Source organism: Telmatherina bonti (assembly GCF_933228915.1).
Source record: "Telmatherina bonti genome assembly, chromosome: 13".
NCBI classification, from domain to species: domain Eukaryota; kingdom Metazoa; phylum Chordata; class Actinopteri; order Atheriniformes; family Telmatherinidae; genus Telmatherina; species Telmatherina bonti.
The window spans coordinates 18,174,418-18,188,957 of record NC_136611.1 but is presented as its reverse complement, the minus strand read 5'-3'; the positions used below and the strand labels follow the sequence as shown (position 1 = coordinate 18,188,957).

General features: G+C 39.3%; 1 protein-coding gene across 1 annotated transcript in view; it reads left to right on the top strand.

Moving 5' to 3' along the window:
* LOC306764475 (netrin receptor UNC5C-like) overlaps positions 1-13,709 on the top strand; it is a gene marked incomplete at both ends in the record, with an annotated part of 199,831 nt that extends 186,122 nt beyond the window's left edge. Inside the window, 2 exons of the mRNA XM_079251649.1 lie at positions 10,189-10,314; positions 13,284-13,709. Coding sequence (XP_079107775.1) covers positions 10,189-10,314; positions 13,284-13,709 — 552 coding nt within the window. The remainder of the gene's footprint in view (positions 1-10,188; positions 10,315-13,283) is intronic.
* Between the last annotated feature and the right edge of the window lie 831 nt (positions 13,710-14,540).

Genomic DNA, 14,540 nt, shown 5'->3' with positions numbered 1-14,540 from the left:
ACATATATATATATATATATATATAATATATATATATATATATACACTACTCACAAAAAGTTAGGGATATTTGGCTTTTCAGGTGAAATTTATGGAAAATGCAATATGTTCATGCTACAGTGATATAATTTCATAAAAGTAAGACATTTAAGTAGAAGGATGCACTACTGATTTCCTCATCTCAAAAAAATTCATTCAACACAAAAGGTAACAACAATGGTAGTTACACCACAACAAAAAATTTGAACGTCTCAATATCTCGTCATGTGCCCTTGAGCATCAATTACAGCTTGACAACGACGTCTCATGCTGTTCACAAGGCAACTTATTGCCTGCTGAGGCATGGCATCCCACTCTTCTTGAAGGCAGCCCTCAGGTCATTGAGGTTCTGGGGTGCAGGGTTTCGAGCCTCTACACGACGGCTCAGCTGATCCCACAGGTTTCCAATGGGATTCAGGTCTGGAGAGAGTGCAGGCCGTTCCATTTGAGGTACACCAGTCTCCAACAGCCGTTCCCTGATGATGCGGCCTCGATGAGCAGGAGCATTGTCGTCCATGAAGATGACATTAGGCCTGTGTTGTTCATGTAGGGGCACAATCACTGGATTAATGATGTTATTCAGGTAGTATGGGCTTGTCACAGTACCATTCACAAAGTGTAGGGCAGTTCTGTACCAAGTGACACCCCTGGCCACACTGTAACACCGCCACCACCAAAAGCTCGCCTGGTGACAACAGTGGCTGATGCATAGCGCTCTCCCTGACGTCTCCAACATCGTTGCCGGCCATCATTTCTGCTCAGTGTGAATCGACTTTCATCAGAGAACAGCACTGAGGGCCCACTGGTTCCTCGTCCAGCGTAAATGCTCCCTGGCCCATGCAAGACGATGATGCCTGTGCCTGGTGGTGTGGTCAGGTACCCGTGCAGGTCGTCTAGCACGCAGACCACACTGATGGAAACGGTTTCGAATGGTCTGACATGACACTTGGGTGCCTCTCACCTCTCTTAAACGTGCCTGGAGTTTGAGTGGCATTCATCATCCGGTTTCTCAGGGCAGTGTTCACAATGTAGCGGTCATCAGCACGGGATGTGGCCAAAGGACGTCCACTTCTAGGCCTTTCTGTGACTCTTCCAGTCTCTCCATATCTCTGTTGCAACCTGCTGATGACACTCTGTGACACTCCAAGCTCAGTGGCCACTTCTGTCTGAGAACGTCCTGTTTGAAGCATCGCAATGGCAAGGGACTGTTGTTCCATTGTTAGGTGTCGTCTTGGTCTCATGATGTCAAAATGTGAACAGCATGATGAGGACAACTGTTTAAACACCAGCTCTAATTGAACCAGGACATTTATTGGTCAATTCAAGGATCACACACCTGCCGTGATTTTTGCCGTTAAGCTCATTGTTAGAGAACAGAAACTTGTGCAAAATTTATTGAAACATTTAACAGTTGGACATGTGCATTTAAAAGCTTAGAGAAGATCACATTAAGTTCACCTGTACAGGTTTGAATGCATTTTAGGCTTGTTGTGAAATTTCACCCAAAAGCTGAATATCCCTAACTTTTTGTGAACAGTGTATATATATATATATATATATATATATATATATATATATATATATATATATATATATATATATATATATATATGAGGAATTTAATTTCACAAAGAATAAAATAAACCCCAAATCACAGCAACAGCTGTGTATTTTTAATTGCAACCTATTAAACCAAGTATTGTGCCATGTTTCTACAACTGCAATTGACATCAATTCATCCATCTTGTGCGTTATCATAGCTTGATATTGAACTTTGCAAAGAGTATTGATACAGTCCTATGGTATAAAAAAAGAACCAGACCTAGTTCCCTTGATAATTTGCTTCTTAGATTCAGACCCACCCTCTATGCAGGGTTATCATACTGATACTGTGTTGTAGTGCTCAATCCCTTGCCTATGTGGTATATCAGGTATTGATGAATGACATTGGTAAATTTCCTCTAAATTTGCTGCAAAAAGTCTCATTAATTCCTATCCATACATAATGTAATAAGAAAAAATGGCAAAGGGTTAACATGCTCCTGCCATACCTTACTTGCAAAACATTAGTCAAAACAAATTCTAAATTTTAATGTCAATAAAATTTAAAAAAAAAAAAAAAAAGAAACATGTTTGATGACATGATCTAGATGATTCCCAAGTCATTGGTGGAATTCTGCTTCAGACAACGTATCAATCTTTTCAGGACCTGAACTGCATGCAAAAGCCAACACTTGCTTGTCTGCCTCGCTGAGAGATCACTGCACTTGAACCACACATTAAACCCTTGAGCTTGAGTTTGATTTTCTCAAACAGACACTTAGCTTTTAAATGTGACATAGTCCTTAAATAAACAGCACATGTCACAGTGACTTTCAGAGTAGAAAACCGGGAAAGATCAATATTTTTTTATATCATTAGGATAAAGAAAATACAAAAAGTTACAAATCTTGTGTAAGAATAACTTAAATTAAAATTTAAAGGTCAATTTTAGTGTGTGGTATTTGTAAAAACCTTGAAGGCTGAAGCATCAGCCCACATGTTTAACCTTATTCAACTGGAATGCACACAAATAGCTTGATTACAGCCAAGGCTCAGGGTTTGATTAGGTTATGGACATGGGTCACGGCAACCGTGCTACCAACGTGAGCCACTTTAACCCTGGATTCCAGAAACGTCCGGAAAAATATGTTGTTGGCTGATCGGCGACCTGATAAAATGAGAGATAAGTGTCAACATTACGTCGATTGTTGGTGTTTATCACTTTGGAGACACAATTTGCAACTAGGGCTGGGCGATATATTGAATATACTCGAGATATCGTGGCTAGTCGCCTGTGCGATATAGACAATGCCTATATTCGTCATATTCGAGTATCCTGTTGTCACGCAGTTGTTTTTAGCTGTGGGCGGGGTTTTCTCCCTCCTCCTCGACTCTGCACCGCTTTGCACAGAGTTAAAGCAAGCGCGCCTAGTTACGTACATAACGTGAGCTATGTGCTACGTCATGAGAGGCAGCGTGTAGCCACTGTTGCCAACTTGGCGACTTTCTCGCTAAATTTGGCGACTTTTTGTGAAAAGCGACTAGCGACAAATCTAGCAACTTTTGCTGGAGTTATTGGAGATTTTCCTGGTGTTTTGGCGAGTGACTTTAAAGCGCATATTGTAAAGTTATTGTCAGAACGAGAGTCTCTCCCCGTCCTAAAGCACTCAGTCGCTCCGGCTGCAGCTCCAGCAGTCAGAGGAGCAGAGAGGACACCTGCACGACTCCACCTACAGTCACAATGAACAGACAAATCTGCCACTGATCCCGCTCTGGATTGCAGAGTGGGACGTAAATTACAAAGTATTTCACGTCACGTAAAAATAATTAATTATTTTTGATTAAATTCACAACCTCTGTCACTTACTCACCTCATCTACTGTGTGTGTGACACAAGTATATTTATCTAGCTCGTCATGTCTCTAGAAAGTACAGAAAGGAGTGGGAATCAAATCCTGAATTAAAAACTGGCTGAAGCCGTTTATTGGAGACGATACAAGGACATTCTGCCTGTATTATAAGACTGATTATTATAATACACAACAACTCAAAAACGTATCCATAAAGCAAAGCCTTATAATACTTCATCATTTGAAAACTCACCCCCTAGAGCACCTATTTTCATACGTTGCCTTTATTACATCATGCAGTCACTTTATTTTGTTTTAAAATGACATGTTTCTGCCACTGCTTTAACTGTTCAATAAATGCGGTTTTGATCAGTTTGCTTCGTTACAAATTCATCCTTTTGGCATAAATGTTTAAAATCAGCATATCTTAATGCAGTATGAGCAATTATGTTTTAAAGGAGACACAAAATCATCTTACCGATGTGATTGTATGCACCAAAGCATTCATTCAAGGCTAAGGTAAATATCAAGATATATATCGTATATCGTGACATGGCATTAAAATATCGGGATATTACTAAAAGGTCATATCGCCCAGCCCTAGTTGCAACTAAAATACACGACAGAATGAACTTTTTAGAAATGAAAATTATTACTACGACAACAGAAATCACAATGTTTTCCTTTTGTTTTGTATTTCACTTATATTTTTAAATGTTTCGCTAAGTTATTTGTTTATATAGTATCTAATTTATATTCAAGTTTAGGGTAATGTGTTTAAAGTTCCAATTTACTATAATATGACAATAAAATGGGCTGAAGAGGTCCAAACAGCGGCTTTTCTGTGTGGAGTTTGCATGTTGTGGTTGTGTATACAAAGGTTCTCTCTGCGTACTCTGGCTTCCTCTCACAGTCCAATGACATGCAGGTTAATTGGTTAGTTTAAATTCCCACTAGGAGTTAGTGTGCGTGGTTGTTTATCTCTGTGTGTTGGCCCTGCTATAGCCTAGCGATCTGTTCTCAGTGTACCATGCCTGTCGCTCACTAATTCCTGGGACAGGCTCCAATCCATCTCTGAGCCTGAATTGGAATAAGTGGTATTAAGAAAAATAGATGGCTGACAACAAAGAAGAATAAGAAATTTAAACCTCATTTATCTTTATTAACACTTCTGTTCTTGAAATGTAAGAAGCCTACTTGGTTATCACTTTTTTTTCCTTTTTAAAGACTCATTTGTCTATTAAAATATTGCTTTTTAGAAAACAGAAAATGAAAGTTTGGTTTTATATATCTGTACATCACAATGATCTCCTTTCACCTGCACTGCTTTGCCTGAGAGATTTTACTCTGACTTTCTTTTGCCTGTAAGTTTTAACGATCACTTTGCCCTGTTTGGAGGAAGTAAAGTCTCGGTGGAGGTCACTTGTGTTTGACTAAACTTTGTTATTTGTGATATGGATCTTAAATTAACACAAAGCTTTCTGCCTTACTTAGCATGGGTTGGCTTTTCTGGACTCTGATGGTTTTAAAAGAAATAATAAAGTAAAATTGATATTAAAGCAACAAATTGCACACACATAGGGTTAAAAGCGGATTTTTTTTTTTTTTTCTTTTAGTGCACTGTACTTTTCTTTCACATCAAAACTTGTTTAAGTCAGTGATTTTATTCCATGCACATTATTCTGCGCAGAGATTTACATTTATGTAAATTTAATATATCTCTTCAATCAGCATGCATCCTCATTTACATGTTGTACGTCCCAAGCTTTGTGGATCTGATTTAAGATTACCATTGGAGCACAGCCGAAAATACTCAGCACAAATGTTTATTATTGTCTTTATAAAACTAAACATTTTACATCACAGACACGCAGTGTGCATAACTGACACACAACATACAGGTCAAACTGCTGTGTAACTAGGAACTCTAGTGCACACAAAAACACATACCTAGAGTGTAAGGAGCATGAAATAAGTCATAAACGCACACTCAGAACGCATATAGCTGTTAGTAGATGCAATATAAAGGAATAAACATAAAAATAAGATGTTTTTCAGTAAGATGAAACACTATTATTTAAACCAACTCAAATTTCATGGATAAGTCTTAACCACTGAATGTGAATATAGTTATTTAAATGGAATTGTAAACACACAAAATCTAAGTTCAAGGAGAACGATGAGGAGTCTACACACAAGCAAATCTGTGTGTAGGTGACTTTACACTGTGAGCTGAGTGAGTGTGTGTATGGGGAGGCCTGATGGTGGTAACATTACAGACGCCATGTATTTATTTCCCAAAGTTCCAAGCTGTCATGTCTCAGTCATCTCCACAGTCGTTTTCCCAGCCATTTACAACATTTATATGTGTACAGTGAAGGAGGATGAATGCATGTATGTGTTCTGCTTAGTGTAAGTGTATGTGTGCGTTGAAGTATATTAATGTATTCCTACTTATGTGTGTATAATGTGAGAACTGTGGACATTAGCGTGTATTCATGTGTTAAAGAGTGGTTGCATAAGAGTGTGTGTTTTTACAGTTGTGTGCGTCTCACTGTCTCCTATGCCTGATTAGCCTCCCATTAACTAAGTCACATATCAGCCATCAGCGGCTCCGGGCCTTCGCTGTACTATCTTACTGGCCAAACATGCTGCAGGCTGAAGCCTGTACACAAACATGCACACATACTTAAAATCCACTCCCATCTGGATCCCCCATTAGGTACCCATCATAGCATATGATGAGCTGCTGTATTGCAAAGCCATTTGCTCTAAAATGTGTATCCTGAGAATAACAAAAGAGGTTTAAATTGCAGGGTAAATTTATGTTTTCTTTGCTACATTCTGTTTTTCATGTCTTCACTTCCTCTGCTTGTCTTATCTAATAATAATCAAACCAACAGAATGATGCCTACTCCTGATTTAAAAAAAAAAAAAAACAACATAAAATGTCTTTTTTTTTTTCATAAAAAATGAATAAACCCAAGCAACTTTTGACTGGAAACATTGTGGACAACTGCTTCACACCATTAAAACGTAGTGATGATTACATTTGTTTAAACTAAGAATGGCACAACTCAACCTAGAGAAATAATCCTCTACAAAGATATCAGCAGTGGTGGAAGGAAGGGAACTTGTGATAGAAATTGTCTTTCCCCATTTTTTTCTCCAGTGTAAATCTAAAAATAACATTAAATGACAACAGAAAAGTGGGGAAAACAAATAACACTTTATGAAGTTAATTTTTCCTGGCTTAAGATAATTTGTAACCTAGACTGAGACTCAGCCTTTTCCAGAACCTGGTTAGTTATTAGTGTAGGTGGGACGGTTGTCAAACTGAAGGGTAAAAGGTAATTTTCTTTTCAGACTATAGCAGTGGTTTAGCACTGGACTGACTGAAGTTTTCTCTCCTTGAGCTAGAGGCAAAGTTCCAAGAGCAGCTCCAAAGCTTAAAGGCCCATTTATGCTCAACGCAGAAGACAGATAGATAGATGGACAGATGGACAGGGAGTTTTGTCAGTCTTCTGCGTTAGTTATGGAATTTGGTGCTTTTTTATGGTCCTTGCAGATCCGTCACTCAGTGCAGATGACGGAATGATACAGCCGGAAATCATGGGGGCAGTACTGAGTTGGCCCACATGCAACCAGCGAAAGGAACAAACCAGAGAAGAGGAAGAGAAACAGGAACAAGATGACACAGAAATCGACAAATAAAAAGTACCAGAAAAGTCACCAAAGAAGCTGATTACAATAAAAGATATTATTGCTCTACTTCTTCTGGGTGGTTGTAAACCTAATAACTATAAATTACCACTACCAACTGGTGTCGAAACAATGAAGTGAACGTAAATTAGTACTCATTACTGCCCTCTGGTGGATGAACACTATGGCAAATTAAAGGATGCATGTTAGATCTTGCAGAGGTCTAAAACTTGTTCCATACTCCACGAGATGCAAGAACTGAGTTCTTGTTCTCGAGGCTGCAAGAACAAGAAAAAACGTCTTGTTCCGCAGGTCCATACATACTCCACGAGAAGCACGTCTGCAGTGGGGAGGGATCACTGCGGGGCGCCGATGTCTGCTTTTATGTGCGAACCTGGTTGTTACCTCCGCCAAGGAGGTTGTTTTCCCCGGCGTCTTTTTGCTCAAGATAACTTAAAAGGTTACGGATGGATTTTTATAAATATTGCAAGAGTTGTTGCAAATGTAAAAACAAAAAACTGATTAAATTTTGGTGGTGATCCGGATCACCGTTTGGATCCAGGAATTTTTTAAAAGGGTTCTTTCTAGTTTTATATTTAATGAGCAACTTCATCCGCGGCAGGACGGGTCGTGCACGCGGCAGGGCGGGTTTGTGCACGTGGCTGGGTCCGAGTGTTTTAATGCCACGTGTAGAAATGTTCATACTTTCTCACCACCTCAACCAGCTGTTTTGTCAAAACAATCCGTGTTGCCGGCAAACAGCGAACACACGGAAGCAGCAACTCCGCTTCATGCTTTCTCCGTGTTAACGACGCCCACCTCTAATGTCTGACCAATCACACGATATTTCTCGCAGCCCCGCAAGAAAAAAGTTCTGCCAGCCCGGTGTGTGAAGAACTGTCCTCAAACACGTCCGCGAGAACAACATGATGTCATTTTCTTCTCGCTTCTCGTGGAGTATGTAACAGGCTTAACATATGACCTTGCAGAGATCTTTCTAACTTTTTTCCAAACACTATTTCCCAGTCTTGAAATCAAATTCATGATTTCATGTGCTTTTGTTTATTTTTCCACAAACCCCCCCCCTAAAAAAAAACAAAAAAGGTTTGAATGGCAGGGAGTAGTTGTAGGGTAGAGTATGATGGAGGGGGCGCATGTGCATGGAAAATCATAAGCCTTTCTAGTCCCTGTGCGATGTGGCTGTGGCTGCCAGCTTTGCTCTGCTGTGCTCTGCCTCACCTGTTTTCTGTCCATCACTTTATTGTGTTACACGTTGTGCCGTTCACAACGTTGTGCTGCTTCCCACAAAGACCACTACAGCATTAGAAGAACAAATGCACAAAAAAAGTCTACCTGACCATCACAAAAAGCCACAGCAGCTGTAATATACAAGGAGACAACTGGAAACTCCTGCAGAAAAAGTGAACCTGACAACTTATCTTCCGCCTTCATATCCGCATTTCTTCTCTAATTAATTCACTAAAGGTTCACGATGTAAGACTGAGACTCGCATAACAAAAGTTTGCCTCACTCACTGCTTGTCTCTCTCTCTCTTTATAACACACACACACACACACACACACACACACACACACACACACACACACACACACACACACACACACACACACACACACACACACACACACACAGACAACTTCCCTTGCTCCAGCTGTGTCTTAAGAAGTCAGCACCAGACCGGTAATCTGACTGGGATAGAAGTTACTGGATCTGTATCAATTACAGGATGTAATACCCTTCAGTACCAAGCTATCCATGCTTCTCCTAACTTCACCTTTTAGAGGTCACTTCAAGATGACTTTTTCTCCAATGTTTTCATCAACTCTAATAGTTCAGGTCCAACGCGGTACATTAGACGCTCACATCTATGTCACTGCTTTGTCACCAACCCCTCTAATTTCCCTGCCACCGCATTAGCCTTTCTCCATCCTGTCTTGGCAACATTACTCAGTGGAAGACCACTCTATGAGGACCCTGGATCTTCAAAGAAAAAATTATTCAGATGTCTCTAAAGAGAAAACAAAAAAGTTAATCTAAGGTGTGAGTTTACTGTGAAACACTTTGTCTCACTGTGTTTCCCACAACGGGCAGCAACACCTTACCTCTCCGCATTACAGCCAGTACATTGCAGTTCTAATGAGGTATTAGTTTCCAGCAAGTGATCAGAAACACATCTTGCCAGAACGCTTTGAGGCCGGAGTGCAGAAAGAACAAGCAGCAATTTGGTACAGTGAGTCAGCCCTGAAGCGCTGTGCTTCGACTTTGTTGAAAAGCTGCTTTTTAAACTGAAATGTTGGAGGCAAACGCCTGCAGAGACAATAGCTTGTTAGTGATCACCCGACAAATCAGTCACCACAAAATCTTCACTGCTTGTTCTTCTGAGAAGACTAAACTGAAGGTTTTTTAGGTGATGAAATGCACTGATGTCATCGTTTGCAGAGCGAGAAATGTAAATATTACAGATCATCCAATCTGTTTAGTCTTTTTTTTTTTGTACAAAAAAGAAAAACACAAAGGGTCTTCAGCATCACAAGTCCATATTCAGCCAATTAAAATAAACTAACTCAAATGAACTTTAAATCTCAAGGGAAACGTAGGTGACACACACACACACACACACACACACACACACACACACACACAGTAGTAAATTGATGTCTTCTGAAACCAAAAACATCACCGTTAAATGCAAACAAAACAGTGCTCACCACTGGCACAGTGTCAATGTGTGATGTGCAACTGGACTGGTCTGACCAGGCGATGTTATATTTCCATAAAACAAAATGGAAACGTCTGCAGCGTGCAGCAGTGTCTTTGCCAAGCAGTGACAAAAGCAAAGCAACTGGCGGAGCTGCGACTGTGAAAACTGATCCAGCAGTGCTTATTCCCACCAAGGACAATGAAATGTAAGCTATCACGCTCCCTCTTCACATTGAGAGCTGCAGCCTTGTGTAGGTGGAAGGTCACAGAAGATGTGTATGCGTCTGATTTATAAAGTGTGTGAATTCTCCTGTGCGCTCCTCTCTCCTTGTAGAAAGATGAATACAACGTCCTTTATTTACTTGCAACAGAGAACGATAAAATGTCTGAAGGCCAAACTGTGCCCTTGGTACAGACAACACAGGATCTGTCTGCTGCCATCAACGGCTGCGCTTCACCTGTAGCAACAGCACCGAGAAACACTAGCTGACCCGAGTCTAGACTTCCTCTGAGTCAAGTATCGGAGTTGTTTTGGCGCAAGAGAGGTGCAGTGGATAACGGAAGAATATAGGAGCAAAATGGTTGATGCCGAAGGAGAAAGATTTGCTAAAAAAAAAGGGAAAATTAAAATCTTACCCTACCAGCTCTATCTTTCTCATGTTTTTTTTTTCTTTTTAAGAAAAAACAAATATTTGCCTGTTCAGTCAAAGCAGAATCTGTTGCCCAGACAATCAATCATCGGAGTGTCAGCCACTGAATGAGCCCGTTGCCGGTCCAATCCATCATCCGCATGTCAGCTGGTAAACAAGGCAGTTTCGGGCTGCAGGTGAACGCTATTTGAATACAATTTTGACAGTTTGGATGTGTTTCTGAGACTTCATTTACTTTAATGAGCAAATAACATCTTGGCTGAAGCATGCAATGAATCAGTGTTCTGACTGTTTCAGGTTTAGAATCTGAGCTTTTTCCTCGCATTATAACTCTGACCAGGGAAACTTTAATAAACAAATAATTATTATTCTGTTTAAGGAATCCTCATACGGGAACATCTAAAGAAAACAATTTTATTTTAAGAGAATGGTATATTTGACCTGTAAAGACTCCATACAAACATTAAAAACCTGATAAAATCTCTTTAAGGTGCATAAGCACTAAAATAGACGTCTAGAGTTTAGATTGTTACCTGGCATCAGCAATAAAAAGCTGCTAGATTTGTTTGTACATTATCCCATTTGCTGTGACTAACATGATAAATAATGGTCCCTGGAACTAAAACACCCGTGAGCTTAACATTATGTATTCTAACCTGTAGCTAATAAAGCATTTCAGATATAAAAGAAACACAACCCCATGTCCATTATATTGGAAACACAGAAGAATCCCTGCAAGTGTTATCTTAAAAAGCATGTTCTACAAACCTTGTCACGCAACAGATATTAAAGCAGAAATATATGATCTACATGTACATATACTTAACATAAATAGCACATGCAGGCTTTTTGTATTTTGAATAGGAAAATAATACATTTTTACATGAAGTGAAACAATTACACAACCTAATAAGCATCATTTGTTGTTGTTCTTGGCATTTGACCATGACTCAAAACCATCCCTCTGATGTTTGCTGTGTTACGTGAAATAAAATGGTTACAGCTGTGTTTTCAGAAATTTGGGAAAACTGATTTAAAGCTTAACAAAAAAATCCTCTGTGTTTTTTATTTTTTATTTTTTCACAAGTCTGAGCATTCTGCCCGGACATTTCACACATCGGAGACAAACAATGTGCCTCGCTAACCAACAGGTTGCACACTGACTTTATACAAAGCTTCACGACATCAGAATTTACAGCTATGGCATGAAGATTTTTCAATATCCCACAAACACAAATTTAGAAATGAAGCAATTAAAACAGGAATATAAACCACACTTTTCACTTGCAGAAAATGAAAACTTTTCTGAGTCAATGTGAGCTTAGTATTAAAGATATAACAGTTATAAAAAAATAAATAAATAAAAAAAAACTATTTGCCAGGAAAACGGCACAAGTAGTTTTGGTAGAGATCCAACTTTGTGTCAGATTTAACATATGTCTTATTCCTTGGCAGCTGCACTGTGGCTTCTTGGACAGAAGAGTCAGTGTTACCATGAATCCGAAACATTCAAACACTTTGTGCGCTTGGATTCATGTGTATATAAGTGTATAGTGAAAATGCTCAAATGTCTGTGGCATTCTAAGCGACTGCTATTTGCTCCAACGGTTAGTTAAGGATGACAGCACAGCATCTGTCAGGAGCGGCACGAATCAAAGGAAGACGGTATAACTTAAAGTGGACTTCACAGGAAAGCCAGCCAACCAACCACTGTGAGAGAACGACAAATGAGAGGAAGGGATGACAAGAAGTCAAGGCGACCTCCAGACCTCAGAGTCCGCTGCTGCTATAGCATCACAGAGCCCATACTTAAATAATCTCAAATGACCTTTTATCATTGTTGAAGCCTGCATTATTGCAGATGGGATCACTTGAATTCTTTCCAGTCAGATTGGTGAAAATGAGCTGTGGGTGTCAAGAGAAACAACAGAAACGGAGAACGAAAACATTCTGACACACATCATGACACTAAACATAACAGACCATTAAATCTGACACAATCACTTTCCAGCACCTCACAACACAGTAGATACCAAACATGGTTACAGGCAAAGCGGATGATGCGGTCAGCGCTAACGGTCAGTAAAAGTGATCCATTAGTGATAAAAATGATGTCTGATAAAAAGAAAACTACTGTCTTCTTCTGGAATATAAATATAAATCGAAATATATATATATATATATATATATATATATATATATATATATATATATATATATATATATATATATATACATATATACACACACACATATTTATATACACATATATATACATATATACATATTTATATACATATATATATACACATATATATACATATATACATATATATATATACATATATATATATATATATATATATATATATATATTATAATATGTTATTATTATTATTTTTATTATTATTATTATTATTGTATAAATATATATTATTTCACTAATGTCATCATCAGCTGATGTAATTCAATTCAAAGTCAATTCCTCAAATTGATATGATATGACAAGTTGCTTTTAAAACTCAAATACTACAAAGCACAACGCAGATTTCAGAAGTACCAACTAAGTAAATAAGTGTCCAACTTAGCGGACAAGTTCTCCAGTTCTGATGAGTGAAGTATTTCAGTTAACAATGTCTTTCAGTGTAAAGAGCACATATTATGAGCAACTTGCAGAAGAGTGACTTCAGTGCACAGCTCAGGAAAACCATCGGCAAGGTCGGGGGTGGCAGTGAATAAAGAAAGTTTGTGGTAACTCACCGTATACTTGTGTGTGTAGAGAGAACAGTCCAAGCAGCAGCAGAGGACTCCGGTTCCACAGACAGAGGCAGCACTTCAGCCGTTCTCCCTGCCCTGGCATTGTAGAGTCTGCCGCTCGCCTCCTCTCTTCTCCTCTATGCTCTCCACACGACAGGATCCACCGTTCACACACACCTCCTCTTCTTCTGAGTGTGTGTATGCCGTAGAGGGAGCGAGAGGCGGGAGGGAGTATCAAACATGCAAGTCCCTGTTTGTGTGTGTGTGGGTTCGCCGCAACGTGAGAAAGTCCACACCACACAAAACATACCAGCAGCAGCAGCAGCAGCAGCAGCAGTTGGAGCAGATTGTCCTCCAACCTGGTCTGACAGTAGCAGCGAGGCCAGCTGAGAGAGGGAGAAAAAGGCGGAGAGGCAAAAAGGGGGAGTTTACTTCGTTTGCCTGCTAGGAAGGGCTGAACTGCTCACTCACTCACAAACACACACACACACAGACACACACACACACACACACTGGGAGGGAGGACGGGGTGGAAAAAAAACGGGGGCAGGGAGCAGACAGGAGCAAGATGGGGTTTAGAAAAAAGTAGGAGGAGGGCGATCAGGATATTGAAAACAACAGTGGGATCTGTGGGATTCTATGACTTTACCAGGTTACAGGAAAGTACTTCAACTTCATTCTAGACATGAGATCTGCACACAAGGTGCAAGTGGAAGAAATTATTTATCTTACATATTATATGTACACACACACATACATACATATAGTTATATACATATATAACTTTTATTTTTTTTAAATTATACAATTAAGCATTGTTGACAAGTGGTTGGCCAGTGCTAAACCACGGTACAAGCAGCTTCAAATTAGCTCCTGTTTTGTAGTATTTTTGAACATGTACCATGTGTTTAAGCCAATAGATGAGCTGTGGTCAACTACCTGTCTGGCAAACAGACAGCAGCGCTAAAACTATATAAATAAAAAAATATAGATTTCAATTATTTGCTTTAATACACCATACATGTAAGTTTAAATTTCGCCTTTAAAACATTCCTATGTCAAACGTTTAGAATTGAAATGACCTTCAGTATCAGTTGGAGAACAGACCAGATCAACAACATGCAAAACAATATTTAAACTAACCTGAGCTAAAGTTTGTTTTACAAACTGCTCCATAGTTTCCACAGTCTCAGCTGAGATTATCAGTCAAAAGCATATTTTTCTCTCCGTTACATGCAGCAATGTGCTCAGCTTTCAAACATTTAAAAGGTTCCATTTT